Consider the following 14,999-nt stretch of genomic DNA (forward strand, 5'->3'; position numbering starts at 1 on the left):
GTTCTCCCATCTTCCAACTACTGAGTCGGAAGAGGTGGGTTATCCGGCAGCTGTTTGTTCTCCTCCTCCTCTCCACCACACCTCTCCTCCCCACTCCTCTCCTCCTCTCCCCCTCCTCTCCCCCTCCTCTCCTCCTCCTGTTCTCTGGTTCTCGCTGGGAGCCCTTGTTTGAGATCTTCCTGTTGTGTCTGACGAGCTGACAGGACGTTCTGCTGACCTAATAGGGAGCGCAGGAGCCCAGCGGAGAACACAGAACCCAGCAGAGAACAGGGAACCAAGCTGAAAACACAACCCAGCAGAGAACAGGGAACCAAGCTGAGAACACAGAACCCAGCGGAGAACACAGAACCCAGCAGAGAACAGGGAACCAAGCTGAGAACACAGAACCCAGCAGAGAACAGGGAACCAAACTGAGAACACAGTACCCACCCCCCTCCCATCCCGCTGCCTCACGGTTTCCCTGCTTCCTCCCTTTCAGACGCAGCTTGATCCAAGATGGCGGACCGCTTCGACTGCGCCCACTGCAAGGAGTCCCTGTACGGCCGCAAGTACATCCAGTCGGAGGAGCGGCCTCACTGCATCCCCTGCTACGACAGCCTCTTCTCCAACACCTGCGACGAGTGCAAGGAGCTCATCGCCCACGACGCCCGGGTGAGGGGGTCACTGATGAGTCTGGTTCGGTTTCAGTCCTTCAACGACGTTGTTCTCTCTGGGTTCAGTCACATGTCCTTCAGGAGAGGTTGACACACGGGATGTTAAAGGGGGGATATCATCTGTTATATGACGTGTATGTGTACATACACGTCATCTAACAGTCGTGAACCATGTATGTGTACATGGTTCACGTCTGCTAAGCAAGAAAAATCTCAGTCCGAGCCAGGGGGAGTATTCGCGCCACCCAGACCGCCCCTCAATGAGGGCGGGAAACAGCTCGTTGCCGCTCACTTTACTTCCTGACGGTGGGACGTCAGTGTGCAGTGGTCGGTGCTGAAGTGCACAAGTCCCGGTTACCCGCAATTTTTACAGCTTCTGGGGGGTTGAATTTGCCGACACACATACAAAGCGTTCGACCAATCACAGCAGACCTGGCTACTCGGGAGGCGGTCCTTAAAGCGCCATGATACAGAACTGATCGTTTTTGAAAGACGCTGAAATTGATTTCGCAGAAATTAAGTGTGTGCGATTAATAAGCGGTGTTTTTTAATACACAGGCATGTCATCCTATTCTGGTAGTACCCCCAAATTAAATTATAAACCCTAAAGAATGATCTGGCTGAGGGCATTGCACTCAGGGTGGCTGATGTTATTGACTGGTCCTCATTACTGGATGCTGGGTTTCTATTGGTCGACTGCGGTGGATGCTGGGTTTCTATAGTTCGACTGTGGTGGATGCTGGGTTTCTATAGGTCGACTGCGGTGCAACGCGCTAAAGGCTGCTTCCACACGCAGTCATACCCTCAACCTGCACTGACTGTAAACCCGTTGAGTCGCAGGTCGTGAAGCGGCCCCTGTGAAGGGAGGTCTGCTGGGCCCTGGAATCAAGGCAACGGGATCCTGCTTTAATAGGACAACTCCTGAGGAAATGTTAAAGTGTTGTAGACAATCAGCATAGCTCATTTAAGCTAGCATGCATGGCTAACTGGGCCACAGCTCGTCTTATTGAAGCTAACAGGCTAACCTGGCCACACGCTTGTCTTATTAAGCTAGCAAGCTAACAGGGCCACACGCTTGTATCATTGAAGCTAGCAGGCTAACCGGGCCACACGCATGTCTTATTGAAGCTAGCAGGCTAACCGGGCCACGCGCTCGTCTGATTGAAGCTAGCGGCTAGTGGTCGCTATTAATTGTGTGGGGGAAGCAACCAGATCGAAGCTGGCTCCAACATTTCAAACACACAAACGTTACACTGCCACCTCATTGGTTAAGAATCCTCTCTAACCCCGCCCTACAGGAGCTGTTCTACGAGGACCGCCACCTCATTGGTTAAGAATCCTCTCTAACCCCGCCCTACAGGAGCTGTTCTACGAGGACCGCCACCTCATTGGTTAAGACTCCTCTCTAACCCCGCCCTATAGGAGCTGTTCTACGAGGACCGCCACCTCATTGGTTAAGACTCCTCTCTAACCCCGCCCTATAGGAGCTGTTCTACGAGGACCGCCACCTCATTGGTTAAGACTCCTCTCTAACCCCGCCCTATAGGAGCTGTTCTACGAGGACCGCCACCTCATTGGTTAAGACTCCTCTCTAACCCCGCCCTATAGGAGCTGTTCTACGAGGACCGCCACCTCATTGGTTAAGACTCCTCTCTAACCCCGCCCTATAGGAGCTGTTCTACGAGGACCGCCACCTCATTGGTTAAGACTCCTCTCTAACCCCGCCCTATAGGAGCTGTTCTACGAGGACCGCCACCTCATTGGTTAAGACTCCTCTCTAACCCCGCCCTATAGGAGCTGTTCTACGAGGACCGCCACCTCATTGGTTAAGACTCCTCTCTAACCCCGCCCTATAGGAGCTGTTCTACGAGGACCGCCACCTCATTGGTTAAGACTCCTCTCTAACCCCGCCCTATAGGAGCTGTTCTACGAGGACCGCCACCTCATTGGTTAAGACTCCTCTCTAACCCCGCCCTATAGGAGCTGTTCTACGAGGACCGCCACCTCATTGGTTAAGACTCCTCTCTAACCCCGCCCTATAGGAGCTGTTCTACGAGGACCGCCACCTCATTGGTTAAGACTCCTCTCTAACCCCGCCCTATAGGAGCTGTTCTACGAGGACCGCCACCTCATTGGTTAAGACTCCTCTCTAACCCCGCCCTATAGGAGCTGTTCTACGAGGACCGCCACCTCATTGGTTAAGACTCCTCTCTAACCCCGCCCTATAGGAGCTGTTCTACGAGGACCGCCACTACCACGAGCACTGCTTCCGCTGCTTCCGCTGCGAGCGCTCTCTGGCCGACGAGCCCTTCACCAGCCAGGAGGAGGCGCTGCTCTGCAACGACTGCTACTGCAGCGAGTTCTCCTCCAAATGCGTGGCCTGCGACCAGACTGTGATGCCCGGTGAGGAGGGGGTGGGGTCTAACTCGAGCCCGGGGAGGGGGGCGGGGGGCGGGGTCTGACCGGGAGCAGGTTGGTATATTCCAGTGTTGGGAGGAACCTGGGTGGCCCTTGGAGTATGGTGGTTATGGTGGCGTGGAATTGCTGTTCAATATCCTGTAACGCCTCCCATAGAACCCTGCCCTGCTAAACCCCGCCCCCTCTGCAGGAAGCAGGAAGCTGGAGTACGGCGGCTCCACCTGGCACGAGAGCTGCTTCACCTGCAGCAGCTGTGAGCAGCCAATCGGCTCCAAGTCCTTCATCCCCGACAAGGACGAGCACTACTGCGTGCCCTGCTACGAGGACAAGTTCGCCCCGCGCTGCACCCGCTGTAAAAGGTACCTCCACCCCTTCACCCTCCTGTAGAACCTCCACCCCTTCACCCTCCGGTAGAACCTCCACCCCTTCACCCTCCGGTAGAACCTCCACCCCTTCACCCTCCTGTAGAACCTCCACCCCTTCACCCTCCGGTAGAACCTCCACCCCTTCACCCTCCTGTAGAACCTCCACCCCTTCACCCTCCGGTAGAACCTCCACCCCTTCACCCTCCTGTAGAACCTCCACCTCTTCACCCTCCGGTAGAACCTCCACCCTTTCACCCTCCTGTAGAACCTCCACCTCTTCACCCTCCTGTAGACCTCCAGCCCATCACCCTCCGGTAGAACCTCACCCTCCTGTAGAACCTCCACCCCTTCACCCTCCTGTAGAACCTCCACCCCTTCACCCTCCGGTAGAACCTCCACCCCTTCACCCTCCTGTAGAACCTCCCACCCCTTCACCCTCCTGTAGAACCTCCACCCCTTCACCCTCCGGTAGAACCTCCACCCCTTCACCCTCCTGTAGAACCTCCACCCCTTCACCCTCCTGTAGAACCTCCACCCCTTCACCCTCCGGTAGAACCTCCACCCTTCACCCTCCTGTAGAACCTCCACCCCTTCACCCTCCGTTAGAACCTCCACCCCTTCACCCTCCTGTAGAACCTCCACCCCTTCACCCTCCTGTAGAACCTCCACCCCTTCACCCTCCGGTAGAACCTCCACCCCTTCACCCTCCTGTAGAACCTCCACCCCTTCACCCTCCTGTATAACCTCCACCCCATTCACTCTCCGGTAGAACCTCCACCCCTTCACCCTCCGGTAGAACCTCACCCTCCTGTAGAACCTCCACCCCTCCACCCTCCTGTAGAACCTCCACCCGTTCACCCTCCTGTAGAACCTCCACCCTCCCTCCTGGGTTAGTCCAGTGCTGCTAAAGGTCCCTCCTCCACCCCTCCAGAACCAGAACCATGGGCCTAACCCTCGGTGATCAGGGGGGAGGTGCAGAACAGCTCTAGTGCATTTCTAGTGGTATATACCCCCCAAGAGAGTGGACCCCCAAGAGAGTGGACCCCCAAAGAGAGTGGACCCCCCAGGCAGTGGACCCCCAAGAGAGTGGACCCCCAAGGGACTATCCCCCAAGAGAGTGGACCCCCCAAGAGAGTGGACCCACCAGGCAGTGGCCCCTCAAGGGAGTGGACCCCAAAGAGAGTGGACCCCCAAGGGACTAAACCCCCGAGAGAGTGGACCCCCAAGGGACTAAACCCCCAAGAGAGTGGACCCCCAAGGGACTAAACCCCAAAGAGAGTGGACCCCCAAGGGACTAAACCCCCAAGAGAGTGGACCCCCCAGGCAGTGGCCCCTGGTCAGAGCAGGGACCCCCAGGCCCCCATTGACCCCCTCCTGGTTCCAGACCCTGGCCAAGGGGGGCGTGACGTCCCGGGACGAGCCCTGGCACAAGGAGTGCTTCGTGTGCACCAGCTGCCAGAGCCAGCTGGCGGGACAGCACTTCACCTCCCGGGACGACGTCCCCTACTGCCTCAAGTGCTTCAGCAGCCTCTACTCCAAGAAGTGTGAGGCCTGCTCCAAGCCCATCACAGGTACACCTCCTGCTGCTCTGTCTCTGTCTCTGTCTCTCTCTCTCTCTCTCTCTCTCTCTCTCTCTCTCTCTCTCTGTCTCTGTCTCTGTCTCTCTCTCTGTCTATGTCTCCGTCTCTCTCTCCCTCTCTCTCTCTCTCTCTCTCTCTCTCTCTCCCTCTCTCTCTCTCTCTCTCTCTGTCTCTGTCTCTGTCTCTGTCTCTCTCTCTGTCTATGTCTCTCTCTCTCTCTCTCTCTCTCTCTCTCTCTCTCTCTCTCTCTCTCTCTCTCTTTGTCTCTCTCCCAGTCCGGTTCCGAGCGGTCCGGTTCCGAGCGGTCCGGTTCCGAGCGGTCCGGTTCTGACGGTCTGGTTCTGACGGTCTGGTCTGGTCCGGTTCCGAGCGGCCCGGTTCTGACTGCTCCGGTTCCGAGCGGCCCGGTTCTGACGGTCTGGTTCTCCGCAGGCTTCGGCGGGGGGAAGTACGTGTCGTTCGAGGAGCGGCAGTTGGCACCAGAGCTGCTTCACCTGCACCGCCTGCTCCGTCACCCTGGTGGGGGCCGGCTTCTTCCCCGACGGGGACCGCATCCTCTGCCGCGAGTGCAACAGCAGCCTATAATATCTCTCACCCGCTCTCTCTCTCTCCCTCACCCGCTCTCACCCGCTCTCTCTTTTCTCTCTCTCCTCTCTCTCTCTCTCTCTCTCTCTCTCTCCCCCCCCCCACCCCTGCCAGGTACCCCAGTAATCCCCAAAAATCACAGGGATTACGAAACGCAAACACACGCACATACACACACGCACACACCCACACACACACACGCGCGCAAAAAAAGCACACACACACCTTATACACACACGTTTTATCCTTCAAGTCCTCTTCTTGCCAAATAACTATTCCTTGACGAAAACATTCAAGGAGCGCTTTATTTTTTAAACTAATGTCACATTGTTGTAACATACGTGACATATTACATACATGACATAAATGTAACATATATTACCCTTCTGCTTTTGAAGATCCCCATCCTGAGAATCAACTATGCACCCCCCACCCCCCCAACACTTTAAGAGTATAGAGAGTGAATGTCCTGATCCCGTGTGTTGGTGATTGCTGAGTGAACTACTGGCCGTTCTAACTGCCGCTTCAACGCTTATTGAAGCTTTTTTTTATTTCAGTTAACGTTTAATGTTTATTGTCATGTGTCCTCTATCTTCATCCATCTATGACCCTTAGAGAGCCCTAGTACACAGTGATCCACTGCTCTAGATCCACTGAGTGATCAACTCCTCCAGATCCACCCAGTAATCCACTCCTCCAGATCCACTGAGGGATCCACTCCTCCAGATCCACTGAGGGGTCCACTGAGTGATCCACTACTATAGATCCACTCAGTGATCCACTCCTCCAGATCCACTGAGGGATCCACTCCTCCAGATCCACTGAGGGATCCACTGAGTGATCCACTACGTGATCCACTACTATAGATCCACTCAGTGATCCACTCCTCCAGATCCACTGAGGGATCCACTCCTCCAGATCCACTGAGGGATCCACTGAGTGATCCACTACTATAGATCCACTCAGTGATCCACTACCCCTGATCCACTAGTCCTGTTGGAGCGGGAGATAGACCCAACACCCTCACCCCTAGCCCGGCCCAAACGTGACCACTGCCTGTGTCCGACTGCAGGGCCCCGCCCCCCAGGGCCCCTGGCCCCGCCCCCAGGGGGTCCTGCCTCCCACCACTGGGGGACACTGGTTATATTCCTCACTGTGGCTCAGAGCCTCTCAGATAGCTGCAGGATGGCCCATAAGGCTGGATGTGTTTCTTTTTTAAAAGCTTTTTTACAGACTGCATAATGCATAATAACCTGTGTATGATGATGTGTTGATGGCTTTCTTTGTAAGTTGGACGGTTATATGTGGGAAAAAAATGAATACTTAAGAAATCCTTTTTTTGCTTTATTTGATCTTTGATGCCTGAGAGTCAGAGTGGATGTTGGGCGATTCACCTCGTTCATTTGTGAAGTCCTCAAATAAATGAATGCGTACACAACCCTTTTTAATGACTCAGACTGTGTGTGTGTGTGTGTGTGTGTGTGTGTGTGTGTGTGTGTGTGTGTGTGTGTGTGTGTGTGTGTGTGTGTGTGTGTGTGTGTGTGTGTGTGTGTGTGTGTGTGTTTGCATATGTATTTGTGTGTGTCTTTATTTGTGTGTCCATGTCTTTGTTAGTTCTAAGGTTCTAGGTGTGTGAATTTGTCCGTGTGTGTGCATCGGTGAGAGATGTGTGTGTATGTCTGTGTGTGTGTGTGTGTGTGTGTTTGCATATGTATTTGTGTGTGTCTTTATTTGTGTGTCCATGTCTTTGTTAGTTCTAAGGTTCTAGGTGTGTGAATTTGTCCGTGTGTGTGCATCGGTGAGAGATGTGTGTGTATGTCTGTGTGTGTGTGGGTTTGTGTGTGTGTGTGTGTGTCTGTGTGTGTGGGTTTGTGTGTGTGTGTGTCTGTGTGGAGCGTTGTTGAAGGAGAGTTCTTTACTAGCGCGAGTGTCAGTGTGTTTAGAAATGGAAGAGGAATGGAGCCTCACACGCCTCAGTATTGTGTGTGTGGATTGTGTAAGTGTGTGGGGGGGTGGGGTGTAGTTGTGTACTGAGTGTGTGTGTGTGTGTGAGACAGAGCTGTGTTTATGCTGACTAGACTGTTTCACAGTTCTGATGAAGTACACATGAGCCAATAACAAACAGGAACGTCTGGCTCCGCCCCTCTCTCCCCCCTCCCCCGCCCTCCCCCACCTCTCTAAGACACTCAGATATTTTCACCAAAAAAGGAGAGAGAGAGTTCTGGCTCACATGGAGGAGGGGAAAGCGAGAGGGAGAAAATAGTGTGGGAGAGAGAGGGAGAGGAGGGGGAGGGGGGAGCACATCTGGAGCTGCCCCAGACGTGCTCCTCACAGCGAGGCTACCGCCATACGCCGCGCCTTGGAGTTAAGGGAAGGAGGTGGCAGGAGGTGGCAGGAGGTGGGAGGAGGTGGGAGGAGGTGGCAGGAGGTGGGAGGAGGTGGCAGGAGGTGGGAGGAGGTGGCAGGAGGTGGAAGGAGGTGGCAGGAGGTGGGAGGAGGTGGGAGGAGGTGGCAGAGCTGGAGACGTCCAGATGTGACCGTCCTCTCTGCAGCCCAGAAGACACGTCTCTAGAGAGAGACGCTGCACGGTCCTCCTCCCTCCTCTATCCTCCCCTCCTCCTTCTCCCCCCTCCCTCTCTTTCCTTTTGTCCCCCTCTCTCTGTCTCCTCTTTCTCTGTCTGTCTCTCTCTCTGTCTCTCTCTGTCTCTCTCTCTCTCTCTCTCTCTCTCTCTCTCTCTCTCTGTCTCTCTCTCTCCCTCTCTCTCTCTCTCCCTCCTCTCTCTCTCTCTCTTTCTCTCCCTCCTCTCTCTCTCTCTCTCTCTCTCTCTCGCTCTCTCTCTCTCTCTGTCTCTCTCTCTCTCCCTCTCTCTCTCCCTCCTCTCTCTCTCTCTCTCTCTCCCCCCCTCTCTCTCTCTCTCTCGCCCTCCCTCTCTCTCTCGCCCTCCCTCTCTCTCTCTCTCGCCCTGCAGTAGGAGTGAAGTTGATGTGAAGGGATCAGAGGAGCTGTATCACAACAGAAGCTGTGAGGTGAAGACGCCCTATGAGGACACTGTGGTCCCCCCCCCCCTCTGAGGACACTGGTCCCCCCCCCTCTGTGGACACTGTGGTCCCCCCCCCCCTCTGAGGACACTGTGGTCCCCCCACCCCTCTGAGGACACTGTGGTCCCCCCCCCCCCTCTGAGGACACTGTGGTCCCCCCCCCCCCCCCTTCTGAGGACACCGTGGGTCCCCCCCCTCTGAGGACACCTTGGGTCCCCCCCCTCTGAGGACACTGTGGTCCCCCCCCCCCCCCCCTTCTGAGGACACCGTGGGTCCCCCCCCTCTGAGGACACCCTGGTCCCCCCCCCTCTGAGGACACTGTGGTCCCCCCCCTCTGAGGACCACCCTCGGTCCCCCCCCTCTGAGGACAACGTGGGTTCCCCCCCTCTGAGGACACTGTGGGTCCCCCCCCCCTCTGAGGACACCGTGGGTCCCCCCCCTCTGAGGACAGTACTGGTCTGTACTGGTTTTAGGACAGTACTGGTCTGAGGACAGTACTGGTCTGTACTGGTCTGGGGACAGTACTGGTCTTGAGGACAGTACTGGTCTGTACTGGTTTTAGGACAGTACTGGTCTGAGGAGAGTTCTGGTCTGTACTGGCCTGAGGACAGTACTGGTCTGAGGACAGTACTGGTCTGTACTGGTCTGGGGACAGTACTGGTCTGAGGACAGTACTGGTCTGTGCTGGTCTGAGGACAGGGCCGTGGTCCCCATGGTAATGGGCCTAGTCACCCTGGTACTGTGGAGTCTGTAGTCTGTGGACTTCAGGACCATCCGTCTAGTTATCGCACAACGGACCGAACAAGACATGTGTTCATAATACCGTTGGTTTGTACCCACAATAACATGAGAGAACAATGACCATGATAATGATTAGGAACAACCGCATGGGTTCGGATTCCAGGAAGTGTCTCTGGAGCACTGTGAGGCCTGTGGTGCGTGCAAGAAGGACACACACACGCCAGTCAGACCCACATTAAAGGGGCTCACATCAGCATCATCCCTGTTAACCTCATCGGCGTCATCCTCATCCTCATCATGATCATGATGATCATCATCGTCGGAACAATGTAGTTTACCTGACAAACCATCAGTAGGTCAGTGAACTGGAACATAAACAGTTGATTATCACCCTACTGTTGTTCCCCTTCATGCAGGTGTTCTGCAAATGTATTATATTAGGCTACAAGATAATCAAATCATTATTTGATATTATAGTACATCATATACATTTGCATTATATTTTATAATTTCCTATATTCCATCCGTCAGGCCAGCAGCCTAGCGTGCCTCTGTGCTGACCCTAGCGGAGTGGTAAATGCTTGTTCTGTAACAACACAGAAACACGTCCTCTGCTCCCCTGAAGGCCCACTGTTACTGGAGCCCAAACTCAAGGATTTATGACCTTTAAACAGACCGTTGTTTGGAAACCCAGGAGCCCAAATATATCCAACAATGGCCGATATTGAGAGGCTGACAGATTCATGTGACATCTGGTTTTATTTTCCGGTTGTTTGTCATTTAAACATAATTGATTTATTATTATTATATTTTTGTTTCATACCGGTGACACTCTGTCTCTGCTGTTTCCCTCTGAATGAAGTTACAGTCTAATCTGTTCCCATAAGGAGCAGCCAACAGGCCTGCCGGTGTTTAAACACTGCCCTCTGGTGGAGGGTAATGACGTTACACTGCCCCCTGGTGGATGGTAAGGACGTTACACTGCCTTCTGGTGGACGGTAATGACGTTACACTGCCCTCAGGCGGAAGGTAATGACATTACACTGCCTTCTAGTGGAAGGTTATGACGTTACACAATACGTATGTTTGATAGTATGTCATATGGTATGTTTGATATGTATGATATGTATGTATTATATATGATATGTATGATATGATATAAATGATATATGAGATGTATGTATGATATATGATATGTAAGATAGATGATATGTATGCATGCAATATGATTATATACTATACAACCGAGCTTTAAAGATCCACATCAATCTTCCAAAATGGACACACCACTGCACTGCACTCACTCAATCACACGCTCTGTCCTTTCAAAATGTTGTTTACAGTCATGCTATCACATTTTATTTTCAACTCCAACACAGCACCTCACAAACACTCATCTCCCTCTTACCAACACATAACATGCCCCAAGTGCGAGTCACTAGATCTGTCTCCATGGCCCTCCACCCAGTGCCTGCTTTCAATAACGGCTATGGACAGAGGTCCTTCATCCACACTTTCACCAAAGCCTGGAATGGCATTCCCCATCACATTAGAGTATTACAATCCATCACACAGTTCAAAAAAGCATATCAATTGTTACTCCTCAACACATACACTTGCAAACACTGACTTATACGTGCTATGTCCCTGTTATGTGTTGTATGTTAATGTGACGTGTGATGTGCCTTGTCCCTGTATGTTATATGTGCTGCAGAACAGAAACCTGCTGGAAATCAGTTATTTTACTGAGACAGGCCCGTTTTATATTGTAACTTTGTTACTTCTAATACTTTCCTGTATAATAAATAAAAAGAAAAAGAAAGAAAGATATGTATGTTTGACATATGATACGTATGATATATGATATGTATGATATGTATGATAGATGATATGGGTGATATGTAGCCTATGATATTTGATATGTATGATTTCATTTATGATATGCCTGTATGATATATGATATGGATGATAGATATTATATGTACGATATGTATGATATATGATATGTATGATACAATGTAGTATGATATGATATGATATTAGGGTGACCAGACGTCCTCTTTTTCCCGGACATGTCCTCTTTTCGAGACCTAAAAAATGCGTCCGGCAGGGATTCCAAAAACGTCCGGTATTTTGCCTCGTCGCAAAAAAAAAAATATATATATTATTGTTATTATTATCTTTTTATTTTTTTTTGCCTCGTCGCATATTTGTGTTTCTGGGTCTTTCACATAACCTACTAGTTAGGAACTCACTAGTTCCTAACTAGTGAGTTCCTAACTAGTAGGTTATGTGTGTTAGGAACTCACACATAACCTACTAGTTAGGAACCCCCCCCTCAACAATCTTGCCCGGGGCGCAATTGGACCTAGGATCGCCACTGTCTGCAGCCATGCCTAAACGTAAATGTAAGTTCACGGACGAACTAAAGAAAAAATACCCATGTTTTCGCCCCCCCCCCCCCCCCCCCCCCCCCCCGCGACGAAGTGTCCTCTTTTTCACAAACTCAAATCTGGTCACCCTAATGATATGATATGGTGTTCCTGAGAAACCGGATGCTGCAGTTCCAGGACTGCGGTTCCAGGACCGCTGTTCCTGGACAGCGGTTCCAGGACTGCGGCTCCAGGACCGCGGCTCCAGGACCGCGGCTCCAGGACCGCGGTTCCAGGACCGCAGTTCCAGGACTGCAGTTCCAGGACCATGGGGTCATGGGGTCATGGGGTCATGGGGTCGTGGTCTTTCTGCTCTAGGGATGAGAGTTTATTTTCCTTGGTGGGTGAAGAATTCTGATGAGTAACTCACGAATAATGAATGAAAATATCATGAAACGCACCACGTGGCTAACTTTTACCTAAACTTAATCGTATCTTAAAATACTTGGAGGTTCAGTGTAGAATTGAATGAGGAGTAGCTCGCGGCTAGCCCCCTCACCAAGCAGCTACGGTGGCCTGTACTGGCCTGAATGATGGATGGTGGTGCATTTCATGTACACATCAATACACAACAATGGCACTGAAAGGAATCCCACATGGACCGTAGCCGTGGGATAACCCGCCCAATTTCACATTTACTGAAATGTGATTTTGTCAACTAACTAATCAACCTGGTCCTAGAACAGCGGCCCCCTGAGCGGCGGGACAGACTGCTGTTCTCAGGCCTCCTCCTGGTGTAGTACCAAGAGGCTCCACATGGGGGCGCTAGAGCTCCCCCTACTCCACTTCCTGTCCGGCCGTTGCAGGAGGTGACATAGGAGGAGGTGACGTAGCCTGGTAGCCCCACATTGGGCCCGGCCTGGTAGCCCCCCCTTGGGCCTGGCCTGGTAGCCCCCCCTGGGGTCTGGAGTAGCCCCCCCTGGGGTCTGTAATTGCCCCCCCTGGGGTCCTGACACATCGTTAATGTTTATTCCTGTCTCGATTAATGCCCCTCCCACCCGGGGCCAGGGGTCCCACCAGAGACGACCCCGAATTTAGAACCTCCCCCTCCTGGTCGCCGAGGGAGACGACCTCGACTCTAGAACCTCCCCCTCCTGGTCGCCGAGGGAGACGACCTCGACTCTAGAACCTCCTCCTCCTGTTCGCCGAGGGAGACGACCTCGACTCTAGAACCTCCCCCTCCTGGTCGCCGAGGGAGACGACCTCGACTCTAGAACCTCCCCCTCCTGGTCGCCGAGGGAGACGACCTCGACTCTAGAACCTCCTCCTCCTGGTCGCCGAGGGAGACGACCCCGACTCTAGAACCTCCCCCTCCTGGTCGCCGAGGGAGACGACCTCGACTCTAGAACCTCCTCCTCCTGGTCGCCGAGGGAGACGACCTCGACTCTAAAACCTCCCCCTCCTGGTCGCCGAGGGAGACGACCTCGACTCTAGAACCTCCTCCTCCTGGTCGCCGAGGGAGACGACCTCGACTCTAGAACCTCCCCCTCCTGGTCGCCGAGGGAGACGACCCCGACTCTAGAACCTCCCCCTCCTGGTCGCCGAGGGAGACGACCTCGACTCTAGAACCTCCCCCTCCTGGTCGCCGAGGGAGACGACCTCGACTCTAGAACCTCCTCCTCCTGGTCGCCGAGGGAGACGACCCCGACTCTAGAACCTCCCCCTCCTGGTCGCCGAGGGAGACGACCCCGACTCTAGAACCTCCTCCTCCTGGTCGCTGAGGGAGACGACCTCGACTCTAGAACTTCCTCCTCCTGGTCGCCGAGGGAGACGACCTCGACTTTAGAACCTCCCCCTCCTGGTCGCCGCGGGAGACGACCCCGACTCTAGAACCTCCCCCTCCTGGTCGCTGAGGGAGACGACCCCGACTCTAGAACCTCCCCCTCCTGGTCGCCGAGGGAGACGACCTCGACTCTAGAACCTCCCCCTCCTGGTCGCCGAGGGAGACGCTCCTGGTCGCCGAGGGAGACACCAGACACCAGACCGGCTCACGCTAATGCTGCGACCACAAGGGGGCGTGCTTCGGAAAAATGCCCCAAGAAAGTTGGGAGATTACCCACTCCCATAACTACTGATGGCCAGTGTTCAATACCTCTACCTCATGTTAACTAGCGTTGGCCTATGCTACCTAACGCTAACTAGTGTTAGCTTGCGTTAACTAATGGCAGTAAAAGTGTAGAGTAGAATGTTGGCTGGTGAGGACATATAGCTTTCACCGACCAAACGATGAATGATGAAAATGGGATGTTATCGGGAAGCTGGGAGAGAACTGAGTTCCTTTCGCTTTATTTGGTTTAGATGTGTGAGAAGAAGATGTACACAATGATACTAATACTCTTTATTATTGAGGATAAACAATGTTTGACATATTGGGCATCGCATAACATGAACAACCACAGTGCGTCTCTGTCAGGAAGCCCATCTTGGGATGGGACCCGACAACACATCGTCACGTTATCGTCAAACGGTTCAAACTCTAGAAAACAACTGACACGGCTGTGTGATGGAATGGAGCCCAGTACTTGATCACTAACAGATAGTTGTGTTATACCTTGATCTCTACCAGAAACAGCTGCTAGCGTATGAGACAACAGAGCACTTCATGGCTGAATGCTACACATAATAGATTTATAGTTATTGCGTATGTATGAATGCGTTTAACATAGTGCTTACATTTACAACGCTTCCTTTCTGGATTCCTAGAGTCCATTCCTAAACTCCACTAACAAAGAAAGACCAGACAAACAGAACTAGTCTCCATTGTTATCCTAAGTGAAAGAACCCTAGCGTCAGATCACACCCTATCAGCTCACACACACACACCACGCACACACACACACACACACACACACACACACACACACACACACACACACACACACACACACACACACACACACACACACACACACACACACACACACACACACACACACACACACACACAGAGGCCTGTATATGATGCATCGATACATGCATGTGCATACACTCATTCCCATCTCCGATGCATGCACATGTTCATTGCTTCGTCCTCCTCGCTCTGCAGGAGTGGTTCTCGTGAGGAGGTCTTGCGTGAGCAGACCTTCTGAGTTCCTCCTGGGTCGGAGATCCCCATGACACTCAGACCACTAATGGGTTCCAGCGCTCGGATTCCTCCCAGCTCCAGAGAAAGGTACTGCGCTGTGT

General features: G+C 53.0%; 2 protein-coding genes across 2 annotated transcripts in view; one reads left to right on the plus strand and one right to left on the minus strand.

The window, feature by feature from the left end:
• Positions 1-14,999, minus strand: part of rspo1 (R-spondin 1) — a 129,573-nt gene that overhangs the window by 95,614 nt on the left and 18,960 nt on the right. The window lies entirely within an intron of this gene.
• LOC130384656 (four and a half LIM domains protein 3-like) lies at positions 484-5,621 on the plus strand. The gene is given in 6 exon segments (XM_056592950.1): positions 484-651; positions 2,882-3,056; positions 3,262-3,430; positions 4,793-5,007; positions 5,449-5,489; positions 5,491-5,621. Coding segments are annotated over 6 exon segments (867 nt in total). The 5' UTR covers positions 484-495; the 3' UTR covers positions 5,602-5,621.

The sequence above is a fragment of the Gadus chalcogrammus genome, chromosome 6, assembly GCF_026213295.1.
Source record: "Gadus chalcogrammus isolate NIFS_2021 chromosome 6, NIFS_Gcha_1.0, whole genome shotgun sequence".
In the NCBI taxonomy this organism is placed as follows: domain Eukaryota; kingdom Metazoa; phylum Chordata; class Actinopteri; order Gadiformes; family Gadidae; genus Gadus; species Gadus chalcogrammus.